This window comes from Odocoileus virginianus, chromosome 34 (assembly GCF_023699985.2).
Source record: "Odocoileus virginianus isolate 20LAN1187 ecotype Illinois chromosome 34, Ovbor_1.2, whole genome shotgun sequence".
Lineage (NCBI taxonomy): Eukaryota > Metazoa > Chordata > Mammalia > Artiodactyla > Cervidae > Odocoileus > Odocoileus virginianus.
In genome coordinates, this window is record NC_069707.1 from 1684925 (window position 1) to 1710948 (window position 26024).

A 26024-nucleotide genomic window follows, 5' to 3' on the forward strand; every position below is an offset into this window, starting at 1 on the left:
TTTTGTATTACAGAACAGTGACAGGGAAGTGGAAAGACCCAGCTACCCCATATCCCAGCCACCAACCAACCCACGCCAGGAACCAGCAGCAAGACAGCAACTACAGAGAAGGAAAACGCCTGCTGTCTCAGGCCCCAGGTCGGGGGGGGGGGGGGGGGGGCCTCTCCCCAGCGGTGGGCCAGTACCTAGAGAAGGAAAACGCCTGCTGTCTCAGGCCCCAGGTCGGGGCGGGGGGGGGGCCTCTCCCTAGCAGTGGGCCGATACCTAGAGAAGGAAAATGCCTGCTGTCTCAGGCCCCAGGTTGGGGGGGGGGGGGGGGGGCCCTCTCCCCTGCGGTGGGCCGATACCTAGAGAAGGAAAACGCCTGCTATCTCAGGCCCCAGGTCGGGGGCGGGGGGGTGCCTCTCCCCAGTGGTGGGCCGGTACCTAGAGAAGGAAAATGCCTGCTGTCTCAGGCCCCAGGTTGGGGGGGGGGGGGGTGGGGCGAGGGGAGGGGGCCTCTCCCCAGGGGCAGACTGCTACCCAGAGCAAGCACAGTGCAGGTGAGGAGGGTCCTGGGCAAGCGCAGTGACCGCGGAGAGGAGGGGACGGCCGGGAGCTGGGACCAAGCTGAGGTCACAAGAGCAGCAGCCATGACCTCTGGGGTGACCTGATCTGAGCGAGGAGTGTGGTCCCAGAGGACAAGGCTGGGACGCACGGCCCGGAGAGGAAGCGGAAGATCCCGGACTCTGCAGCCGTTCCCGCGGACCACGAGAGACGAGAGCGGGCAGAATGCCCACACACAGGCCCCGCAAAGCCTGCACCAGGCTCCCCTGCGGGGTGGTCGTGGTTCGCCACGGCCGCCTGCTACGCTCACACAGTCCCATCGGCGACGGACAAGCACCCACCCTGCTCGCTGGCAAGGCCGCTCCACTGTGAACGTCTCCTCCTAAATCGAAAGTCGTCTCCTGAACAATTCTGTTGAGATAAAAAAGAAAGCCACAGAATTAATAGTTCTCAAATGATCAGAGGCAGTCTCTTCTTCATAGTACAAATTGTTAAATATCCCAGTGTTCAAAGATCTTCAAGAAATCACTTTACTGTCAGAATATGAATCTAATGAATTAAAAAAAAACTATACTAACTTTATAAACTGTTTTTTCTAACATATACTGAGTGCTGTCAAGATCAGAGTTTTTAAAACTAGGAACACAAAATTGAAAAGAAGCATTAAAAAAAAGAAAAAAAGCTCTTCCACTGTGCGAGTTTGTTAATTTTCCAGTGTAAAATGGACCCGTTTGCACGGCATTCTTGGTATGTGAACAATTACAAAGTGACTCTATGGTGACTTTGATGGCAGAGCTCACGATGGCATGGTGTTCAGGGATGTGGACGAGATGAACACGCAGGTTCATCGACATAGCACCAGACCGATCACCCCACACTGATCATCAACACCAACTGTGATGTCCTGGGGATACCCCACCACCAAGGCTTTGAAGACAGAGACACCAAGTCTGCAGCTAAGAACACACACACATCATGCATCCTTTGAGGAACCAGAATAAGAACAGCAAATGAAGACTGAGTGTAAATAAATGAGACAGGGACTAAAAAGACAACGGAAAAGCCCCTAAGAGACGGCTCTTCTAAAAGGTGAGCAAAACAAACCTGCAGCTAGACCGACCGAGAGAAACAGAGAGGACTCAAGTCAACTGGGAATGAGAGAAAAGACACTACGGTCAACACCACAGAGACACATCGGAACACACCACTATGAACAACAATGCACCGACTGGACAACCCAGAAGAAATGGATAAATTTCTAGAAACAAAATCTTGCAAGACTAAAGCATGAAGAAATAGAAAATCTGAACAGATTAATCACTGGAAAGGAGAGTGAATCAGTAATCAAAGGTCTCCCAACAAACTAAAGTCCAGGACCAGATGGTTTCACTGGTGAGTTCTACCAAACATTTAAAGAAGAGTTAACACAAATGCTCAAACTAATTCAAACCATAAAAGGGGGGGGGCACTTTCACACTCACTGTATGAGCCATCATCACCCTGATGCCAAAAACAAGGCAGGGACACCACAAGGAAAGAGACTTTCAGGCCAACAGTCCCGCTGAGCACAGACGCAGACGTTTCAACAGAACACCAGCAGCCCAATGTAACAGTGCAGTGAGACGCTCATTCACGAAGATAACACTGACAGATCCCAGCAAGGCCAGATGGTTCAACACTCACAAGTCAATCCACGTGGTACATCACGTTAACGAAAAGGAAGGGTAAAAATCATGATCATCTCAACACACACAGAACAAGATTCCACAAAACTCAACATCCATGCATGGGACCCCCGTGGTGGCCCAGGGGTGAAGAGGCTGCCTTCCAATGCACGCGGCGTGGGTTCAATTCCTGGTCGGGGAAGTAAGATTGACCCCACCGGCCTTGGGGCAACGAAGCCGAGTGCCCCAACTAGAGAGGCCCCTGTGGTCTGCAGCCAGGAAAACCCGGGTGCCGCGGCAGGACCCGCAGGGCCAGACAGAGGCTGCTTCCACACACTGGCAACGGTGCCAGAGCGGCCAGGAAAACAGATCCAATTTACAATGGCATCAAAAAGAATAAAACACCTAAAGTTAACCAAGGAAGTAAAAAACAAATACACTGAAAATTTTAAGACATTCATCACAGAAATGGAAGAAGACACAAATAAATGGAAGATACTAGATATTTGTGTTCATGGACTGGAAGAATTAATATAGCTAAAATGTCCATTCTACCCAACGTAAGACCAGAAACTGTAAAACTGAGAGGAAAACACAGGCAGGACACTCTGACATAAATCACAGCAAGAGCCTCCGTGACCCATGTCCCAGAGGAGTGGAAATAGAAACAAAAATAAACAAGCGGGACCTAATTAAACTTAAAAGCTTTCGCACAGCAAAGGAAACTATAAACAAAGTGAAAAGATAACCCTCAAAATGGGAGAAAATAACAGCAAATGAAACAGCTGACCAAGGATTAATCTCCAAAATATACAAGCTGTTCATGCAGCTCTATACCAGAAAAAAAAAAAAAACAAATAAAAAACCTCAATCAAAAAGTGGATGGAGAGACACTTCTCCAATGAAGACAGACAGATGGCTATTAAAGACATGAAAAGATGCTCAACCTCATTCATTATCAGAGAAATTCGAAGAGGTATCAGCTCATGTGGTTAGAATGGCCATCTTCAAAAAATCTACAAACAATAAATGCTGGAGAGGGGCTGGTGGAAACAGAACCCTTTTGCCCTGTTGGTGGGAATGTACACTGATAGAGAGTCCTTAAAAAAATAAAAAAACACTAGGAATAAAACTACCACATGACCCAACAATCCCACTACTGAGCATATACCCTGAGGAAATCAAAACTGAAAAAGACACACGTGCCCCAACGTGCATCGCTGCAGTCTTTACAAAACACGGAGACAACCTAGCTGTCCTGGACAGATGAGCAAAGCAGCTGGGGCACACACACAGCGGGGCATTACTCAGCCAAAACGGGGTGCATTCTGAGTCAGTGCTCATGAGGTGGATGAAGCTATTATACAGAGTGAAGTGCAAGTCAGAAAAACAGTGTACTAAAACATATGTATCTCGAATCTAGAAAGACGGTGCTGAGGAGCCCACGTGCAGGGCGGCAGTGGAGACGCAGAGGACAGATCTGTGGACGCAGCAGGGGAAGCAGAGGGCGGGGCGCACTGAGAGCAGCGCAGAAACACGCACGTCACGCAAGGAGAGACGGACAGCCACTGGGAACTTGCCGTGTGATACAGGAGCTCAAATCGGGCTCTGCGACAACCTGGACGGGGGGAGGGAGGCTCCGAGGGAGCGGACATGTACACCTATGGTGGATTCACGCTGACGTGTGGTGGAAATCAACAGAGCATTGCAAAGCAATTATCCTTCAATTAAAAATAAATTTTTAAAAATCGTATCAAAAATAATAACCAAAAAACCAAGGTGATAGATACAAACATACTGATGGTTACCAGAGGCAGAGGATTTGTGAGTAGAGGGAGGGGGTATCGCGCAGCAGTGACCAGAGTTCAGTGGTCATTAAGAGAGCAATGCTGAGTGTTCTCATATAAGAAATAAACTCCTGTAACTCTGATGGCGAGGGACAGCGCCTACATTTATTCTGACCATTTCATGTATGTGCAAATACTGAATCAGTACATCCCACACCTGAACTAGCATGTAAATTATATCTCATTTAAAAAGTATACATAGATGTGTGTAAAAAAGAATACACGAGTTGCTTACCTAGAAGTTTATGTAATGGTTTAACATTAAAACAATAATACTAATTTTTATAAAAATGAAAAGTCTGTTCTATTTATGGATGTACATGTAAGTATTGGTATAATCAACTACTAAGCAGTTTCCACTAGTTTTGCAGGAAAAAGATACTAGAGATTGAGTTTCACAGCAGCACCACCCTGACACAATCTCGGCTCATCTGGAGACGTAACTAGACTAGACACTGCAGCCCCACGAAGCAGGACCCTCTGCAGCAGGAGGCCGAGTTCTCAGACAGACACACATCCCAGCAAGACTGAAAGACTGACTGTAACAGGGGACACAGGCAGCTTACAGAACTGCGTTTGCGACAGCGATGCCACAATGAACACCATCGGAAGAGAGATAGCACAAAGCCTAGTAGCCAGCCCCGCTGGACAAGAGGCGTGGCGAGGAGAGAGGGCAGGCAGAGGCTGGAGGCCCCGCGCCGAGGAGCCGGCAGGAAGGAGAGAGGGCAGGCAGAGGCTGGAGGCCCCGCGCCGAGGAGCCGGCAGGAAGGAGAGAGGGCAGGCAGAGGCTGGAGGCCCCGCGCCGAGGAGCCGGCAGGAAGGAGAGAGGGCAGGCAGAGGCTGGAGGCCCCGCGCCGAGGAGCCGGCAGGAAGGAGAGAGGGCAGGCAGAGGCTGGACGCCCCATGCCGAGGAGCCGGCAGGAGGCAACACGAGGAGACTGAAAGCCCAGGCAGGGCTTGAAGCACGCGCCCCGGGAGGCTCCAGGGCGGGTGGGGACCAGGGCGGACCTGTGCTGCCCGTGGCCTGGGCATGCGACACCAGGGGGCAGGCTACGCACCTGCTGGCCTGAACACCAGCTGTAGAGCCGTGGGCCAGCACACTTGCTAACAACAGTTACTATCAGAGAAGACATCTTCCTCCCGGCCCTGCAGACAATGAGCATTTCCTTTCCTGCCACAGGCCTGGGTCGCAGGTCCTCAGAGAGGCACTAGGTGGAGCCACAACACTTTAAATTCTTTTTAAAAGACGGTGTTTTATCACTGGAGAAGGAAATGGCAACCCACTCCAGGATTCTTGCCTGGAAAATCCCATGGACAGAGGAGCCTGGTAGGCTACAGTCCATGGGGTCACAAAGAGTTGGACATGACTAAGTGACTTCACTTTCTTTTCTTTCCTTTCTTTTATCGCTAGTAACAGAAAAGGTACATACACCTCAACAAAACCCTTAGCTGTCTAGATTCAGAACACTGTAACTCAAAGTATGGCTTTAGAGTATCAGCTAAAAGACAAAATTTAAAAAGAATTTAAAAAACCAGCCACAACTTCCAATTTCAAGACGAGGTCAAGACCTTTCTTTCTCTCTGAAATCAACCCAAACCAACACGAACCTGAACCATAGACCACACACTTTGAATTTTTAGAAATTAAATGACAAAACACACAGTCCATGGCTAATTCACATCTGTTCCAGCATGATCACGCCCTCCAGAGTTCTCAAAGGCACATGTGCTCTTACCCAGACTTATGTCTGGGGCCCTTCACGGTCAGGCCCCCGTCCACGGATCTCTTGGGGAGCGTGTGGTCCTGGCTGGGGTCCACGAACTTAAACACGTGGGACGCCCCGAACTGCACCTTCATCCCGCTCTGCAGCATCGTGGTCTCCGAGATGCGCTGCCCATCCACATAGGTCTCAGCGTCCATGCTTCTTGGCGTGACTGTGACCACCCCGTCCATGTTCGTGAGGTCACAGTGATGGGGCTGAATGCCTGAACCAAACAACTGGGAAGGAAGGAAAACCCAAGGAACTTCCGTCAAGCATAGAGCATTTCAAACTTAATTTTAAGACTCTGAGCCCCCCTTTCATGATAAATACAACCTAACAAACTCTGGATTCTTGGTGGTTTCAGGGAATTGCCCCCAATAGTAAAACAGTAATTAAATACTGTCAGAAGAACTATTTTATTTTTAGCTTCCAGGAGCCTGATACAAGGTGTACCATAACTGCATTATGCATAACTGCATCATCTCGAGTGCTTATGAGATGATAATGGATCCGTCCAGACAGATCTGCTGTGGGAAGGACAGAGAAGGAAAATGACACGGGTCCTCAACCCCGCAGCTCCACAGCTGAGCAATGAGGGCACAGAGAGCGCGCGGCCTGCCGAGCTCGGCCCCAGGAGGCGAGGGCCGAACGTCCTCACTCAGAGACACGCGGGGCCTGGCCCAGTCCAGCCCGAGCGCTGCGCCGAGCGGGCGTGATACCTGCCACCTCTCGGCGCCTCCCACTGCATGTGGGACCCCAGGCGCTCTTGCTCGTATTCTCTCCTTAATCCTGAAGCACCCTATAAGAGCAGCCCCGTGTCCTGGAGAAAAGTGAACAGGCCAGGGCCTGGGAAAGGCTGGAGGACGGCCGCTCACACCGCAGCCGGGAGCACGCACGCCGTTCAGCACGCACGCCATCTGCACCGACCTTTGAGCCGCTGTCACGGCCCCGCCCCGGGACCGCCCACCGCCCGCGCACCTGGATGGAGCTGTCGTCGAGCTTCTCGGTCCCCACCTCGGTGACGCTGAGCTGAAGGCGGTACAGCTTCGGCTTGTCTCTGGAGTCAGAGCCATCTGCGGGAGGAGAACAGGCTTCACTGCGAGCTGAGGGCTCTCGCCACGTGATTTGAGACAAGCAAGCAAACAACAGGCGATCTTTGAAAAGACACACCCGCTCTCAGTTCGCAGGGTTTCTTTTCAAAGAACTCCCCAGGTTTACATCATGCAATTTAACTAACTGGGTACACAAAATACAACTGAAGACATGAATGTTGCAGTTTCTGTTTATTACACTACAAGGTACTAACACCAACGTTCCCACTAAGTTTTCTTATCTCGTAAAAATGCTTCCCGGCTACATGGTCCTGGACCCGGCCGGTGCTGAATGAAGACCAGGGAGGAGGTGGGCACCTCCTGATGGGCCGTCTCCCCGCGAGCCCAGCACACCGCCCAAGGGGGAAATGTGAGCCCTGGGCTCTCCTGGATCCGGGGGCAGACCCAGGGAGGCAGTCCCACGCCACCCGGCTGCCACCGCGCTGAGTCCTGTAGGGATGGCGGTGAGGCGCTCACCTCCATGGAGCGCAACTGGGGAGAAGCACAAACAGAGACTGGAGCTTTCTGTGTCATTTTAAACTTCCCGGAACCGCGGAGATGTTCCCCCTGGCTCTGCATGAACTTCTCTGACCTGACGGGGTGGCCTGGGGGGCGGGGAGGAGGGGGAGAGGGACCACACGCACTGAGACCCCTGCCCACTGAGGCCAGGCCGCTTGCCCCCACATCCCGGCTAGCGCAGGTCACTCTAACTCCAGCCCTGGGGCACTGGTGGGATGGGCCTCCCTGACACGGCGGCACCAGGACATGGTCCCGGGCCGGACCAGAGGCTCGCTGACTTCAGACCCACACCAGAGCGCACACAGATGATCCCAGCTCTCACAGACCACAAGAGCGGGAACACGAACACACAGACGTCAGGAGACTCTCTAACTTGTGAGTGCACACAATAGCAGACTGATGACAGGTTTCCTGTCTGCGAGCTCCTGCAGCAATCCTGAGATCAGGTGAAGAGGAGACCAAGCCGGGTCCACAGACTCCACCGCGAACAGACCCCGCACAGGGCATCCCTGTCGGAGGCGGCCGCAGCGGCGGCCTCTTCTGAGCCATTCTGTTTCACCTCTAAGTGCTGACCCAGAAGGAAGCAACCGTTGTGTGTGGCCTTCCTGGACCGGCCGATTCCGTTAGACCTGCCAGGGGCGTGTTACTCTGCTGGCTTTCAACACCTCGGGCAGCCCTGGGGTCAGTCCCGGCTGAGAGGCACCTTCGGCCCTGCCGCCCGCCACTGCGGCCGCTTCCTCACCCCCCACCCGAGCTCCCGTGAGGACAGCGTCTAAAACAGTCTCTTTACAGCTGGCACTCAGTGCGGAGCGTGGGCCACAGCGTGCATCCTGTAAAGACAGGATGGGTTAACACTGAGTAACTACTAACTAAAAATGAAGAGAACAGAATATTGCAATATGGCTACACAGAATTACACTAATGAATCACAAAGAAAGCAAAAGAAGCAAATTAGTGACCAAGAACAACTGTCTCAATTACAATGCTTTACACGGACATTACAGTCGCAAATTTAGAAACATAAAAAGAAAGGGAGTGCTACAGACTTCCCCATCCTCTCCTTTCTCACCACTTCCCTGTAGCAGAAACCTGCCAGCAGACGAGCAGAAGCCACCTTTCCGAGTCCCTCCTTTCTCACCACTCTCCAGGAATAACACGAGAGAGACACCTTCACAGGTGCGTCGTCCTGAGTACCCCAAACGGGGGCCACAGATGCCGGAGACAGAATGGAGCCCAGGGGCCATGGGGAGGATCAGAAATGGAGGCAAGGAATATGCAAGTAGCCAACTTCTCCTCATTGGTCCGTGCCCCCCTCCTCGGCAAAAGCAGTCATCTCAAGGGCCAGACACACACTACAACTGTTGCTTTTCTGTAAACAGATATTCTGTAAACACTGCTTCTGCCTGGAGGGCAGGAGCACCCTTCTCCTTTCAAGGACAGCAGCTCTGGCATGGCCGGAAGGCGGAGGTAAGTCCTCCTGAGGAACCCGACCACACACACCAGTGCTTCTCCCAGAGGCTTTCAGCTTTGTTTTTTTTTTACATTTTGCACTTTTGTTGTTGTTCAGTCCCACCTTTGTGACCCCATGGACTGTGGCACGCCAGGCTTCTCTGTCCTTCACCATCTCCTGGAGCCTTGCTCAAACTCATGTCCATCGCGTCAAATAGGTATGTAACACAATCGTATGGTTCAAAATTCAAAAGGCACAAGTCCGAGTGAAACCTCCTCGCCTCCACCCAGAAGCACACCTGCAGCATCTACATTCAGCGGACGGACAACCCGACACCCAGATTCTTCCTTCTCCGGCGCTCACACACCTGTTAGAGACCCACTTGGGGCTGCCAACAAGACGCAGAAACCCGGTCAGACGCCCAACACCTGACTAACCAGCGTCTCCTCTGAAGTCCACTCTGAACTGCATTGCCACCTCTGCCACCACGACTCCGTTGCTACGCACTCTGCCCTGCACGCTGGTCTGCTGCAGCTCTCGTCGCCAATCCCAGCTGCAAGGGCGAACAGCAGAGCCCACTCGGACAGCCTGAGCCAGTCCCAGGGCGCCTGCATTCTCGCTGACAGCACGCCCACACAGCCAGCTCTGCCTCTGCCCCGACCACCTCCTCTGGGCGGCCGGCGGGACAAAGGGGCTGGGGTCCTGTCGGCCACCCCGCGCGGACGGAGGGCTGACCGGGACCACGGCCCAGGCGCCGTGCTCGACACCGGAGACACCCCGCGAAGAAGCGAATGATGTTCATGTGCTCAGAGAGCTCACACTTCAACAAACCAAGACAACAGTTACGAAACCATCAAAAAAAGAAATGTGAACCTTACTGAAACATGACTATTGAGAATATTTTCACTAACTCTATTGGAAAAAAAAAATCCAAAAAACTAAGTCTCCTCAAATAGAACTGGCATAAAAACTAAGAACACTTTAGTAAAGTTGATGACTATATCATACATATTTTTGGAATATGCCAGGTTAAAAAAAAAAATGTATTTCTCTCTCTACTGCCTCATTATTTTACATTATGAAATTAAAAAACACAGGAAAATATTAAACAGTCCTTCTCAGGAATAAAATAACAACTGAAACATGTCTAAGACTCTATTTATGTATTATATCAAACCAGGTGATAAACACTGGGTTTGATCCCTGGGTTGGGAAGATCCCCTGGAGGAGGGCATGGCAACCCACTCCAGTATTCTTGCCTGGAGAATCCCATGGACAGAGGAGCCTGGAGGGCTACAGTCCACGGGGTCCCATAGAGTTGGACACGACTGAACAACTAAACACAGCACACAGCACAGGTAATAAATACCACTTGTTTCTATTTTTCTTTAAAAAAAGAACAAAACCCCCCAAACTCCAAGTTTGGCTAGTATCTGATGAAAACCTGTATGATCAGTTTGAACAAAGTGACAAAGCAATGACAAAGTGACAAAGATGCTAGAAGGTGAATAAGCTTTATATTTGAGAATGTATTTGACTGTTACATTCGACGTGCAAAAAATGACATTTAAAATATAAAGACAGACCAAAGAAATAATTCCACGTACTATTTAAGATAGACTCTACTGCACAAAATTTGAGACACAAACCCCAAGTAAGGAAGCACAGCTCTGCTGACAAGAGATGAGTTTCAATCGGGAGAACGAGGACAGCCCTGAGGATGCCCTGTATCCGGCCCGGCCCCCACTGAGGGCCCCACCAAGGCCCAGGCGTGAGTGGCCCCCGCTGCAAAGGCTCCTCCTTTGCAGCCTCCTGGGGCATCACACACGTAGCCCTCCCCACAGACCGTGCCCCACCTCTCTGCCCAGGCCCCTTCTCTCTGGCCCTGGTTCTCAGGCTGTCTGTTCCCCGGCCGTCTCCTCCTCCCCCGCCTTGCCCCCGCTTCTTGATTGTCTTGGGGGAGAGGGGAGTCGAAGGTCAAGAAAACAGCTCTCTCCCTTCCTCACTCCAATTCTCACTTAAAACTTATCCTGAACAAAGGAACTGGAAATTTCTGCAAAACAAGCTTCTTTTAAATGAATTCTGGATATGGAACAATTACTAGATACATATAAAATGAAAGGACATTAAACTCTTAGGAAACATTATTTATATTAATTGAAAAATGAACACATCACGCATGTGGTCAGTTCACAGTATTCTGCCCGTGAGGGGGTTAGTGCTCTAGTTAAGAAAGTAGTAGGAAGCATAGCGTTACCTTCAGAAGTGTGATAGCTGTAGCAGGCAAAGTGGTTCCTTCTCCCTGGGGTCGGAGACATGCACGGCACCCAGGTGAAGGCCGCAGCAGGACAGAGGCCATGCAGAAGGCGTGGGGGAGAGACAGGAGAGAGTGAGCTGCAGGGGCGACTGTCCGTGGGAAAAGCACATCACCCGAGCCCGGGGCGCGGACACGAACGACAGCCGTGCTCCGCGCGGCCGGGTGTAAGCGACTGAGGCCCGCTGTTAGGGAGACACTGAGACAACAGGTGAGTGCCCGAGGCGGGCAGCAGTTAGTCCAGCACAGAGGCTCCCACCCAGCCCAGAGCAGCTGGGCGCTTCTGCCCAGAGAGGAACATGACTCTCTACCCCCGTCCCTCCAGAAGACAGTGGAAGCGTCCACCTGCATCTCAGGAGCCTGGACAGCTCCCGCGGGCCTCAGCTCCCCCGCCCCCGATCCCCGACCAAGGACACGTGCGGGCTGACACACGGCGACGTGGTCCTCACCCCCGACCCGCCAACATCCACCCTCTCACTCAGCACGCAGACCGTGTCAGTGCGCGGCGGCACCGTCAGGTCAGGGAGCTCTGGGGAGACCAGCTCTGGGGTGAGAAGCCCCCCGGCGAGCGCGGCCTCTGTGAGCAGAGAGGCTCCCCCGTGGCCCCGAGCCTGGCAGGGCGGCAGACCCCCAGGTGCACAACGCCCGCCCGCTCAGACTGAGACAGCGAATTGCACAAGGGCAGTGAGACCTCTGGCCCCTCTGTGCCCGCTGCCCAGGCACTGGAGGCAGCCCCGTGACCCTGACTGGAGGTGGCAGAGGCCGGGGCACTAACAAGTGCGTGATGCATGCTGCCAGCATCTGGTGGCAAGCAGGACACAGAGACATCTGTGCAGGACCTACCATCCATCCCTCTACACCTACAGAACAGTTCTATGCGTTTTATGACCTGGGAGACAATAAGCATGACATAAGCAGTCAAAACAGCGCTTCTCGCCAAAACGTGAGTCCCAAGGTCAGGGGTTTAATCTGACCTGCTGCTGCTCCACCGCCAAGGCCCAGAGCAGCGTCTGACACCTAAGAAGCCCTCGGGAAGCACTCGTCACCCTGCCTCTGCTAACACCCAAGTCAACTTGCTGTTCTTCATTTCAAAACCATTCTATGTCAGCTGCTGTGCATCACGTCTCTCTGGGCTAATGCTATTTTCAAACATTTTGGTTTGGGAGAAAATAATCGTTAATTTCCAGCACGTAATGCAAAATTTTAAAGGACAGACCCAATGCCCTAAGTTCCAAAACCAATGGCCGTCTTGCAGTCCCCGTGCACGGCTGCACACATCTGAGAACCAATCCTCATACCCGGACGCCAGACACGCCAGGTTTCCAAACCAAAGTGTCCATCAACTTTTCAGCCAGAGAACTCAGAGACAGAGCAATACTCACATTTCCCCACAAACAGCTAATCAATTTCAAAAAACCTTCAGACGTAGAAGCTACGGCCTGCAGCACAGGCCACAGACTATAACCTACACTGTCAGTCAAAGGAGCTGCCATTTGCCCCGTATCAACACCACACAACCCAGCGGACACCACACCGACCCCGGCCCACCAACAGTGAGCCGTAATTTTGTAAGCAAAAATAAATACTCAGGAATCAAAGAGCAAAACACACTTCCTGCCCAAGGATCCACAGGCTATCTACGTAACAGTTTGCTTTTAGCTAACTTTTTCTAGGATTACTTACTAGGCTTCATTTAAAAGAAGCTCTGGGTGGGAGGGCCAACTCTGTTCTTGACAGCATTTTACGGTACAGGTCACACGGCACCATTTTAACCAAATAAATAGAAATGACGCAGTTTAGCTGAATGATACATGTGTCACACATGTATCAAGTATGTAAGCAGATTAAGTACATCACATAAGGACATGTGTGTGTTAAGACATTTTAAGAAAGTCAGTGCATTTCTCTACCTGGTGGCTAACTTGTAACAACAGCTTTAACTTTGTGAGAGAGCTCAACAAACACACAATTTAGAAGGCTGACCCAAATATAAACTTAGTCTATTATCATTTAAAACTAAGCACATACCCTTCCTCTTACACATGGGCTTCTTAGATACACAGCTAAGTTCACAGACATTCTTTAGGACGTTCATACACTGAGCAACAGTGTGACACATACACACACACCTGCCTCTAGAAAATCTGTCCTGAGAAGAGTATGTCCTGAGTTTCCTGATTTTTAGTAGCTTAAGTATTTTACAAGGTTGTTTTGGGAAAAAAAAATTTTTTAAGGGAGTAGATCATTTAAACGACTCAAAAACTCTCTATATTCATATGTAAGATTTTGTTTTTCAATATCCATTTTTGTGCATGTGAAGTTTATTCTTATGCATGAATATACATATCCTATGATCTTAAGGGTTTTTGTTTTTTAATAAATACCATCTTATGATGCTACATAAAAAAATAAACGGTCTGAAAAAAAAAAAAGGATGTCAAGCAAAAGACAGGCTATTCAAGTAACGTTCACCACAAGCGCAGCACGCCCAGTGTGGCCTCTCACCCGGGCTCAGCTCCACGAGGTAGGGCAGCTTCTCGGGGGGCAGCGCAGAGCCATAGGCCGACCCATCGGCTCTCTCCTTCCCCTGCAGGGGCTTCCCGTCCACGTGCTTCTTACTTTTCTTTGGGATGTGGTCTGGCGGCCTCCTCTTCAACTGAAAGACTAAAATCCCTAGAATAGAAACACTGTAAGCTATCAACCAAGTCAAGTGAATGTTGATGGACAGCTGATCGACCATCAACTGCCCAAGGTTCATCAAGAAAATGCAGTTTAACATCTCCCAAGGTGGCTCTAGTGGTGAAGAATCCGCCAGCCAACACAAGAGATGCAGGAGACCTGGTTTGAGCCCTGGGCCGGGAGGACCCCTGGAGGAGGGAACGGCAGCCCCCTCCAGCGCTCTCGCCTGGAGAGTCCCAGGGACAGAGGAGCCTGGTGGGCTGCAGTCCATGGGGTGCAAGGAGTCGGACACGACTGAAGCACCTTAGCACTGCACACCACTGCCCAAGGCATAATTAAGAAAAGCTCACGCAATTTAACTTTGGGTTCTTGAAAACTCTAGTAAGCAATTTCCCCAAAGCATTTTAAATTAACAATTATGCAAACATGTTATATGCTTGAAAAACAACCTATTTCAGAATAACTCTTCTATTGGCAAACGACCCTACGATCAATACGTCCATACACACATGTAGTAACACAGGCGCACGTTAATACATATACACACATATTCTTAATTCAACTGAATTAACTCACAATTAAGAGCAATTTGACTTTAATAAAGTTTAACTTCATACTGTCAAGAAAAAGTACTAAGCAAGTGTAGTTTAAAAGTATCAATCTACATTCAAATGTCAGGATTAACTGGCAGGAAGTTTTCACGTCTTCATCAACGCAAAGGCCCTCCATTGGGCAACAGTCAGCTTAAGAAGCATATTTGAAAGCAAGAAAACTGTTCTCTCATCAAAAATGCACCTTTGTGCCCTCACCGCTGCGAAATAATCAGGAGAAATTGTCTGAGCGGTGGAAAGGTCTGGATTCCTTATACAAAATGACTAAAGGATTAGACAGCATTTAGGGTTGAAGTTATCTTCCCTATTACGACGAGCCTGTCCACACGTCACCAGTCCATCTGGTCAGCAGGGAAGGAACCAGGTGCCAACAGGTGACAACCCCTCATGACCTGACAAGGTGCTCTGGTCCGGCTTCTGCAGGACACAGTGGCCCCGCTGCTGCCTGACGGTCTGTGCCGGCCCCCTGCCAGACCCACCTGGCCCAGAGCAGCCTCAGGAACAGGGGACCAGCTAGCTAGGAGGCCCCAGCTAGTTGCCCCCAGCAAGTCCCGGAAGGAGGTGGAAGACGGCCCAGCACACAGTCCTCAAGAGACATTGCCACACACACCTCTTGCCTCTTCCGCCAGGTTAGACCCTAACCTATCACGTATCCCAGAGCTAATTCTTTAACAAGCATAATCTCTCTTTACCTCTGTCACTTGGCCATTCCCTGAAGATCTGTAAAGGACACTCATCATCGTCAAGGATAACTTCTTTAGCACCTTTTTCATCAGAATGCTGGGCTCCAGGAGGAAGCATGACCTAAGAGGGAATAACAATTAACTGTGACTACGCCCAAAAGTGAATCAGCGGGTATTTAGAAGAATTTTTTGTTTTTGAGGAAATAAAAAGTCACTGTAGAACTGAATTTTTCAAACACTATAAACAATCCTGAAAAACATGGACAAAAGTGAGGGAAAAGTTTCCAATAAAAACCTCAGCCAGCTGACCAGACTGCTGTTACTGGCCTGCCCCTCTGTCCCGCCCCAAACGCTAGTCAGGTCTGCTCCCTGACACGCTCTGTCGGCAGGACTGCCTGCAAAGCTCAACCTGTAGGAGGTTCTTAAAGAAAGATTACTGCATCATCGCAGACCCGCTGGTCCACAGCCTACCTTCCACTATCACACTGGTGTTAACAAGGCAGTTTCATCTAACTCGTCCTCTGCAAGAGAACCATCACAGAGCAGCCGCAGAAGAGACCAGCTTTCCTTTTCTTACACAAAATTCATATTATGATTAAATTATAATCAGATAGTTTAGATGCAGTACACAGTCATTCATTCAACACGGGCTTTAAGGTACTGCATGCACGATACTCACACATCTGTAGCACTGTATTACTTTTTATTCTGTTTTATCAGCAAGCAATTTTCTTAATCATTAGAGAAAACCACCCATAACAGAGAGAAAAGAGCCAGTGACCAGGGCTCAGTCTCCAATGCCCTGCTGAGTTCCAGCCCATCTCTCAACACCAACCAACACATGACTACAGAAAACAAACCCAGTCACTGGCACCTGGAGATTGTTTTCAACCTCGAGTTAATTCAATAATGTTCTAAGAGACATTATGCCCATTTACATCATATGTGCATATACCAAGTGACTTGGATGTCTATAGAACTGTAAAACTTCTCTCTACACTGCTACAAATTACCCTAAAAAGACAAGTTTATTACTAATACAACACACCCTTACACTAAGGTAACTGCTATTTCCTCATAGTGTCTTGTACTAAATGCAGCATCCCGGGCTTGGAACGCACACTGCTCCAGGGTCTGATTCGCACTTGTTTCTTCGGTCTCACACTCTGCCAAGTGGCCTCAGAGAGCACGTCCCTCGGAAGCTGTCCGGACTCTCCGCCAGGCCATGAGAGCCCATGCTGCGCTGCACCTGCAAGGCGCCCCCAGCTTTGGGGTCCAGTGAGTACCCCCCACCCCTCGGCTCGGGTGCAGCTCCTCCAGGGAGCCCTCCCGGACCGCCGTGCTCGCGCAGACCACCTGCGTTTCTCACTCTCCGCCTGTCTCCCTTCACTATGAACTCTTTGAAGGCAGGTCTTAGCTTTGACCTGACACAGAATCTAACACAGTTAGCACAGTATCTAAGGAAGAGGAACCTACCTATGCACTGAATAACTCAGTGAAGAGACACAACAGATAACTGAATGAATATGAAAGAGCCTCATATCACACGACCAGTGAGATGGCAAGAGAGCAAAGGATTTCTAACTCAAGGCTAAAAGCAATCATCAACCCCTAACTCATTCTGCCTAAACTAGCAGGGAAAAAAAGAAAAAACTGCTCAAGAACATAGTATTTAGAACAAAAACCCCAAACTACGCGACCCTCAAAAGAAATCAAATGATTTCAAAGAGACTGTCAGAAAAAGCCCAAAGAAAGTATTTTATAATTTCATGACTCTGACTAAGGTGTTCTTTCATTTTCTCATTTTCATCAATAAAATCAGGCGGAAATTAAGGAAAGGAAAAAACACATCATGAAGTCTACTACTACACAGTCTCTCACATGCAGCTTCATGGAACTGAGAATCACCGATCAGACTTACACACACTAAAAACGCTCCCCTGGCAGACACCTGAGCCTCAGCCCCAAGAGTCAGACAGTGGTGGCTAGCTCCAGCCTTCGGGGTCACAGCCTGACAGGCCCAGGCGGAAAAGAGTCAGGCCTCTGTTCAGCAGTGCGGACTCTATTCACAGCACCACTTTACTGCTTTTATCCTCAGACAGTTTCCACAGCAGCTATCAACTGGAAGTATGAGGAAAAAGGACCAAAAAACCCCCACTCCTTCAGGTCTGGGAGACACACTGGTGTTATTCCTCTCTCCACTTCCTGTTGCTCCTCGTACCTGACCCTCCGTCAGGAGATCCTAAATTCCCCTATCTCCTGTATTTCCATTCTCTGCAGACGTCCTTCACGCCGCCTCTCGGCCTCCTGCCAACACTTCACCCCCGGCCCTCCTCTGCAGGCTCCTTCCTCCCCCAGCACTCCGGTCCATTCCCCCAAGCACCGGCCAGCCCTTCTGTCTCAAGCCTCAGCTTTGTTCCGTCTACTTTGTCTCTTTTATCTCAGGTTCTCTCATCTGCTTGGGTTGGTCTGTCTTTCACTTTAAAGGCATTTTCCGACATCTGTGGAGTCTGGGTCATCCTCTCATGCTGACGGTGAGTCCAGGGAGAGCGGGTGGTTCTGGGGAGGGTGGCCGCTAGTGAACCAGGATGTCCAAAGGTCAGAGTACATACAGACTGCTCTTCCCTGAGAACCGGCACCGTCTGGAAGGAATCGCTCATCTTCTGGCTGCCGGTACTCAGGACACAGCCTCCCTCCACCTGCCCCCGGCTTGTGGTGAAGACCTTGCTGTGCCAGGACCCCCAATCCCGCAGTGTGATCGTGGCCTTCAGAAGGGGAGCTGACAGGGCGGTCAGAACGGGGGGTGCAAGCTGGTGGAGGCTACTCCCTGAAACAACTTCCAGGACAACCTGTCTTCAGACTGTTTTCAATGCTGCCTGGGGAAGTGCTGGAGCTCCGCACTCCTGGGTCTCCCTGGGCTGGGACGCAGGCCCCTCTGCAGGTCACACCTCCTTCAGGTCTTCCAGAATTGCATTTGTGTCTATGGCCACACCACCCTGAACGCGCCTGGTCTCGGAAGCTAAGCGGGGTCAGACCTGGTGAGTACTTGGATGGGAGGACTGCGTTCACAACTCCTGCCATCTCTTTTCTCGCCCCCTTTGCTCTTGAGCATTTACACAGGGTTTTTATACCTTTACCGTCATCTCAATGGGATAAAAACGTCTGTCTTCTTATCTATTTTCAGCTGAAAATTGGGCTTTATTCATAAAATTATAGACCTAGCAAATGATTTTTCCAACAGAATATAGATTCTCAGCTTTACAACAAAAAGAAAAAAGCCATAACACTCAAGCAAGGCCTCTTATGTAACCCCCTCTGAGCAGCACTGCCAGCACTGCCGAGAGCTCAGAGCAGACGGCGCTCAGCTCACAGCTCGAAAGACTGGACACTGCGGGGCTCTGGGTCGTCCACAGTCAGGGTAAACCACCCACAGCTCCAGCTGGTTTACGTAGAAACTGATAGGCCGATTCCAAAACTGATGTGTAAATGCAAATAAGCTAGAATGACCAAAGCAATCTATTAACGCAAAAGGAAGAAGTGCAATAGGGACTTTATATGATGTTAAAAGACTTACCATAATCTACAGTAATCAATATAGTTTGATATTGGCAAAAAGATACAAGATATATAAACGAAACATCAGATTCCAGAATTAGAACAGCCAACTGATTTTCCACAAAGGTGCCAAAGCGCTGGGTCAGCTGGGTGTTGCACAGAAGCGACTCTAACCTCATACCATACACAGACATTACCTTGAAACAGAACATTCAGCCCCAATGTAAGACCTAAAGCTATGACACTCCTAAAATAAAATACAGGTAAAAGTGTTCACAACCTTGGAGGAAGCAAATTCTCATATAGAATAAAAAAATATAAATGCTAAAACATTAGCAAGTTAGACTTTATCATTGAAAGATACCACTTTAAAAATGAAAAGGCAAGCCAAGCCACAGACTGGGAAAAAACATTCACAGCCTATGTATCACATGTAGGACTACTTAGATCATCAGGGAAATGTAAGATTTTTCCAGTGAGATACAACTACACCCATCAGAATGGCTAACAGGTAAGATGATCGACCAAATGAAAGATGGGTACAGAGAGGACAACAGTATCGCTTGTCTATGCATGTGGAAGTGTAAGTGGTATAGCCATGCTTAACACGTCAACGCGATCTCTCATCTACGTGTGTGTGGAGGTGTAAGTGGTATATCCTCACTGGACACATCAGCGGGACCTCTCGTCTACATGTGTGGAAGTGTAAGTAGTATATCCACACTGGACCCATCAGCGGGACCTCTCGTCTACATCTGTGGAGGTGTAAGTAGTATATCTACACTGGACACGTCAACGGGACCTCTTGTCTACGTGTGTGGAGGTGTAAGTGGTATATCCACACTGGACACGTCAGCGGGACCTGTCGTCTACGTGTGTGGAGGTGTAAGTGGTATATCCACGCTGGACACGTCAGCGGGACCTGTGGTCTACGTGTGTGGAGGTGTAAGTGGTATATCCACACTGAACATGTCAGCGGGACCTGTCTACGTGTGTGGAGGTGTAAGTGGTATATCCACACTGAACACATCAGCAGGACCTGTCGCCTACGTGTGTGGAAGTGTAAGTGGTATATCCTCACTGGACACGTCAGCGGGACCTGTCGTCTACGTGTGTGGAGGTGTAAGTGGTATAACCATGCTGAACACATCAATGGGATCTCTCGTCTACGTGTGTGGAGGTGTAAGTGGTATATCCTCACTGGACACGTCAGCGGGACCTGTCGTCTACGTGTGTGGAGGTGTAAGTGGTATAACCATGCTGAACACGTCAGCGGGATCTCTCGTCTACGTGTGTGGAGGTGTAAGTGGTATATCCTCACTGGACACGTCTGCGGGACCTGTCGTCTACGTGTGTGGAGGTGTAAGTGGTATAACCATGCTGAACACGTCAGCGGGATCTCTCGTCTATGTGTGTGGAGGTGTAAGTGGTATATCCTCACTGGACACGTCAGCGGGATCTCTCGTCTACGTGTGTGGAGGTGTAAGTGGTATATCCTCACTGGACACGTCAGCGGGACCTGTCGTCTACGTGTGTGGAGGTGTAAGTGGTATAACCATGCTGAACACATCAATGGGATCTCTTGTCTACGTGTGTGGAGGTGTAAGTGGTATATCCTCACTGGACACGTCAGCGGGATCTCTCGTCTACGTGTGTGGAGGTGTAAGTGGTATATCCTCACTGGACACGTCAGCGGGATCTCTTGTCTACGTGTGTGGAGGTGTAAGTGGTATATCCTCACTGGACACGTCAGCGGGACCTGTCGTCTACGTGTGTGGAGGTGTAAGTGGTATATCCTCACTGGACACATCAGCGGGATCTCTCGTCTACGTGTGTGGAGGTGTAAGTGGTATATCCACACTGGACATGTCAGCGGGGCCTCTCGTCTATGTGTGTGGAGGTGTAAGTGGTATATCCACACTGGACACGTCAGCGGGATCTCTTGTCTACGTGTGTGGAGGTGTAAGTGGTATATCCTCACTGGACACGTCAGCGGGACCTGTCGTCTACGTGTGTGGAGGTGTAAGTGGTATATCCTCACTGGACACGTCAGCGGGATCTCTCGTCTACGTGTGTGGAGGTGTAAGTGGTATATCCACACTGGACACGTCAGCGGGGCCTCTCGTCTACGTGTGTGGAGGTGTAAGTGGTATATCCTCACTGGACACGTCTGCGGGACCTGTCGTCTACGTGTGTGGAGGTGTAAGTGGTATAACCATGCTGAACACATCAACGGGATCTCTCGTCTACGTGTGTGGAGGTGTAAGTGGTATATCCTCACTGGACACGTCAGCGGGGCCTCTCATCTATGTGTGTGTGGAGGTGTAAGTGATACAGCCACGCTGGACACGTCAGCGGGACCTGTCGTCTACATGTGTGTGTGGAGGTGTAAGTGGTACAGCCATGCTGGACAAGCACACGTGTGCCTCCTGTGTGACTGAACCCTCTCCTGAGTCTTTACTCAAGAAGAGAAGTACTTCTACGAGAAGACCTGCAATGGATGCTCGCTCATAGCAGTTTTACTGTAGGAGTTAAAAAATGAAAACTGAAAACAACACAAATCCATCAACAGGTGATGGATGAACAAACTATGACACACCCACATAATGAAACTCACAGTAGAAACAGAGGCACAAGGAAGCTTCTGAGGGGGTCACTGTGCTGACTTGCCAAAGCTGACAGTGCTATGAGCTTTAATACATGTAACATATTGCACTTTAACTATTCCTAAATAATCCTGTGGGAGGACGAACTAAGACTACCACCCTTTGATTATTTAACAATCAACCACTAAGATGAAATAAAGGAGGATACCTTTTTAAATCTACTTTCAATGAGATTCTGACAGAAATAATGGTTACGAAGAAGCTAATACCTACTTGGGACTGACTTAAAGGTGAAGGATTTACCAGAAAGTTTTTCTTACAAGAAAAAAATCTGCTTGGTTTTACTTAGTGTGAGCAAATCAATTCTGAGGTATAAAATTTCACTGTTATTTCTTGAGAATGAGGGTCAAAGACACAATCTTTATCTCCAAGAAATTATGGATGGCAACCAAATCTATCAACCAAATGTTGGTTAGTAACAAATAGCAAACCAAAATTTATTTAAATGTTGAGTCATTACGATAAGAAAAAAATCACTAAGGCAGATTTTACTAAAATTGTTACCTATATATTAGTATATATGTTAAATAAAAATCGGAAGGGGATGTATGAAAATGTAAATAGCACTTATCCTTTGGTACTAGAACTACAGAGAATTCTTACCTTCTTCAATTTGTCTTTTTATACTTAGTTTATAACAAATAGAAACACAAACTACTTTTGTAATGGAGGGAGAATGTTGTCTTTTATACATATGCACGCACAGTCTCAGTTTACCAGATTCTAATGATACAGCAGGGAGAAAGTCAGCCTACATGCGACTCCATCTACAGCACATCTGTCCACAGGAGTGCCAAATCTGGGCCCGCGTGACCTGGGAGCACTCACACGGGCGATGCAGTAGTCCCTGGGGTTCTCCTTCTCCAGGCCATACTTCTCCAAGGCTTCTGCCACGGCGAAGTCCGCAGGGTCTGTAGTGGACAGCAGGATCGTCTTGTAGGGAATATTTGGTTTTAAACTATCTGCGTAAATTCTCAATGTTCCACCTGAAAAAAAAAGTTTGACATCTTTAAGCACAACTTTTATTTCACTCGAACAACAGAGAGCTGTACACAAATTGCAGCCCCACTTCCTGTTAAACGACACTCATGGCAGGGCCACGCTGGCCCAGGGACCCTTAGCCAGAGCGAGTAAGAAACAGTTCTGTGCGGTAAGGCTGCGTGTGTCCTCCCCTCGAGCCCACGTGGCTTTCATATCCGCTCTCAGTAAAGGATGGAAAGGAGGAGACCCTGGAGCGTCTTCAGCGCTACACCTTCTTCACCTGCTTTCCCACTTCCTCACCGGCACTGCTAGACACCGACCTTCCCCAGTTCCTCGACTTCCTGACCAACAATCCGAAACCTGTCCCTTCTACCTGTGAACTCATTTGGGAGGAAAAATAGTGAACTAGAGCACAGCAATTTGGATACCCTGAGGTTTTCTTCTTTGCATGTTTCTCTTTAATGGACTCTTTTACATGTTGTATTATTGCATTTCTGGTGTCATAATTTGCTTTCTACTTACAAGATTTTTAAGCCCTACAATTTTAAGTCTAGATGAAAGACTCCTGGGGCAGGTGTGCAAGTCAGGCAAGGCACCATGCCCCCATGCCAGGAGACCTAGAGGTGGGGGCACGTTTCCTTGGGCTTCTTGTCTCACCTTTGAATTACAGAGTGAGAATAAAGATCTGTGCACTTCGACGCAAACTCTAAACTTCTGTGACTCCCTGAGTCTGCTGAATTCTAATGCAGTTATTCTGGCTACTGAATGCTTCTCGCACCCTTTGTACACAAGTCTGGCACACACTGCATCATGACAACCTGACAACAATAAAATAATGCTGGTCTCCTAAGATAATCAGCAAGTCCAGGCCAGCATTAGAATGCAGACCTGCTGACATGGGCCAGGAGGCAAGCTATCTACAGACTCACGGGGACAAAGCGCCACCCCCCCAGCTCAACAATGAGGACACAGCATGGACCGGTCACTGCCACAGGCTTTCAACAGGTTGTAAACGGTAGATGTTAAGGGGGGAAAACTAACAAGAAGGGGAAGGAAAAAATGTAGATCTTTTAGAATGTGTCTGAACTTAAACGACTGCTAGTTTAACACAAGTAGATACAGACCAATGTATATGGATGTATGTGCCCACAAAAACCTACAATAAACACGAACACTACAAAGAAGGAAACACAAAAACACCACTAAAGAAAATCCACAGAACACAAGGGAAGAAACAAAGAAATGAACGGAGGAAAACTACGTGCACGAGCGGAAACCGAGTAATAACATGGCAGTGAGTACATGCCTATCAGTAATTACTTCGAATGGCAATGGACTAAATGTTACAATCAAAAAACACAGGAGGCTGATTAGGTAAAAAACAAGAATCATCCACATGCTGCTTATAAGAAACTTCCTTCAGAGCTAAAGACACAAACTGACAGAAAATGAGGGGGCAGAAAAAGACAATTCATGTAAACAAATGACAAGAAAGTGGGGGCAGCAATAATGATAAAGGGATACAAATACAAGACGCTAATGCACTAATTCACACACACGTGCCTGTAAGTGAGCCCCTGACTGTATGAAGCTGATCTGAGCAGGCACGGGGAGAGGGCCTGACGGGAACACAACAGCACCAGGGAGCCTAACACTCAACTCATCCAGGGACAGGTCAACAGACAAACGGCCAGAGTCTGATTTAAGAGGTTTTCACTATAAAAGCATAATACCACAGAATCAGCACAACAGAAACACACACCTCCCTAATCCCTGAGGAGGGAGAGACAGGAGAGAAGCTAACATTTTAAAACTCCTGCTGGCAACTATAACCCGTCTGTGTAAACACACGTTTCAGTTCTAAAGCTAAGGGAGGACCGTTCCCCCACTGGGAAGATGTACAAAGCGTGGCCCACAGAGCGGAAGGATCCAGGGCAGCACACGCGGCTCCCAAGGCTGTTCACAGGAAGCTGAGGTGGAAGGGCTGACCCCACGGGCATTCTGAGGTCACTCACACTTGGGAGGCATCAGAGCGTAAATACACCTGAGTGCTAAAAATACTCTCCAAGGTGCAGAGGCCACGCCTGCTACAAGTGATGACTTCTGACCTGCTGTGAAGGGAGTCGGACAGTGTGTGTGAGCTCCTCATGAGAGCCTGGGGGAGCACCCTGAGGCTAAGAGACAGAATGACAGATTCGGCGTTCCTCTCAAGGACCTTCCCATCGTGACATCACCACACAAACCCAGCACACACGGAGATTACAGAGATACATTTCTGTAAGTTACTTATTAGAAACAGACTGACAGAACACTTCAACTTACTCTATTTGTCTGTCTTAGTATTAACACAAACAGCTGTTCTACCAACAATCTCTGGTTTCTCAGGGTTTCCTGGAAGTTTGCACAGGTTCCTTGGACCCCAACCATCCCTTGAGCAGACAAGCTCTCCTCTCCTGGATGTTTGCTGTTTCTCCTCCTCATCCTCCAGAGGTCTGCCCTGTTTCCTCTGTCTACCCCTCAGCAACGGCCTTCCTTCCAGGTCTGTATTACCTGCACCAAGTCTCTTGCATGCCCAGTGACACCGCTGACTGGTTCTCAGTCACCAAGCTGGCAGCTCCTCCCAAGACACACAAGTGAATCCGGCTTCCCCTCCAGATGTCATTTCACCCTGCAGACCCAGTCATCCAGCTACTAACAGGGTGTCATCCTGAAGGGCTCCTCTCCTCAGAAAAGCCCCGCCAGGTGCTGGCTCCCTTCCTTCCCTCTGCTGGTGCTTACCCCTCCTTTCTCTCCTTACGGCCGCCATCCATGACCGCTTAGTCAGTCAGCCCTTCCAGGACTACACTCGCGTCTGACGCGGGCGCCCGCTTCAACTGCAGCCCCCTCATGTGGACCCTCTACTCCACTCTCAGAGCAACCGTCCCGATTTGAGGCCTGGGCTAGACTGGAAGCTTTCTACGGATAAGCCCCTAGCTTGCACTTTTCGCACATTTTTCCTAAAACTTTTACATTTTTCCTTTCTCATCTTTGTAGTTCCTCTCTTCTTTCTCCTTCTTTTGCAATGCATATATTTTAAAGTCATTTCAAATCCCTGCTGGAACAAGACAGGATAGGTCTCAAAAGCCACCTATTATATTATTTATAGAACAATAAGTCTCTCAGCCCCTAGTTTTCTGAGTCACCGACACTACAATTCCCACAAAACACATAATGAAGACTCAGCTCGTAAGGGCCCTAATCGTCACAGGAAAGGTTCACAACGCCCGACTCTAAAGCACCTCAACGTGACCCTGTCGGAGAACCAGAGGTGACGGCATACCAGGTCGGACATTTTCAGCAAATGCCGCATCAGTGACACAGCCTTCTAATACAGACTTTCTGAAACAAACGATCATCTACTATTTCCTAACAAGTGAAACTACTCAATAACTAACTTGTGACTTTACCACACTTATTCGCACACATCAGGCACGTCACTAGACAACACTCGCGTCAAGAGCAGCAGCGGGCGCGGCACGCGTCAGGCGCGTCCCTAGACGGCAGCACTGGCGTCAGGGTTAAGCGGGCGCGGCGCGGGGCCCGTCAAACACAGCAGAGGGAGCGGCCCAGGTCAGGCGCGTCCCTGGACGGCAGCACTCGCGTCAAGCACAGCAGC

At 49.4% G+C, this 26024-nt stretch overlaps 1 protein-coding gene across 17 annotated transcripts in view; it reads right to left on the reverse strand.

Annotated features, from left to right (window-relative positions):
• Positions 1 to 26024, reverse strand: part of AFDN (afadin, adherens junction formation factor) — a 113673-nt gene that overhangs the window by 47922 nt on the left and 39727 nt on the right. For 13 of the 17 annotated variants that reach the window (XM_070461352.1, XM_070461362.1, XM_070461360.1 and 10 more), the window contains exons 6-12: positions 22217 to 22374; positions 15177 to 15288; positions 13700 to 13867; positions 11138 to 11182; positions 6799 to 6893; positions 5794 to 6056; positions 888 to 957 (exon numbers count right to left, since the gene is read on the reverse strand). In XM_070461352.1, the coding sequence (XP_070317453.1) occupies positions 888 to 957; positions 5794 to 6056; positions 6799 to 6893; positions 11138 to 11182; positions 13700 to 13867; positions 15177 to 15288; positions 22217 to 22374 (911 nt within the window). The remainder of the gene's footprint in view (positions 1 to 887; positions 958 to 5793; positions 6057 to 6798; positions 6894 to 11137; positions 11183 to 13699; positions 13868 to 15176; positions 15289 to 22216; positions 22375 to 26024) is intronic. The other 4 variants (XM_070461363.1, XM_070461365.1, XM_070461364.1 and 1 more) reach the window with 1 other exon arrangement.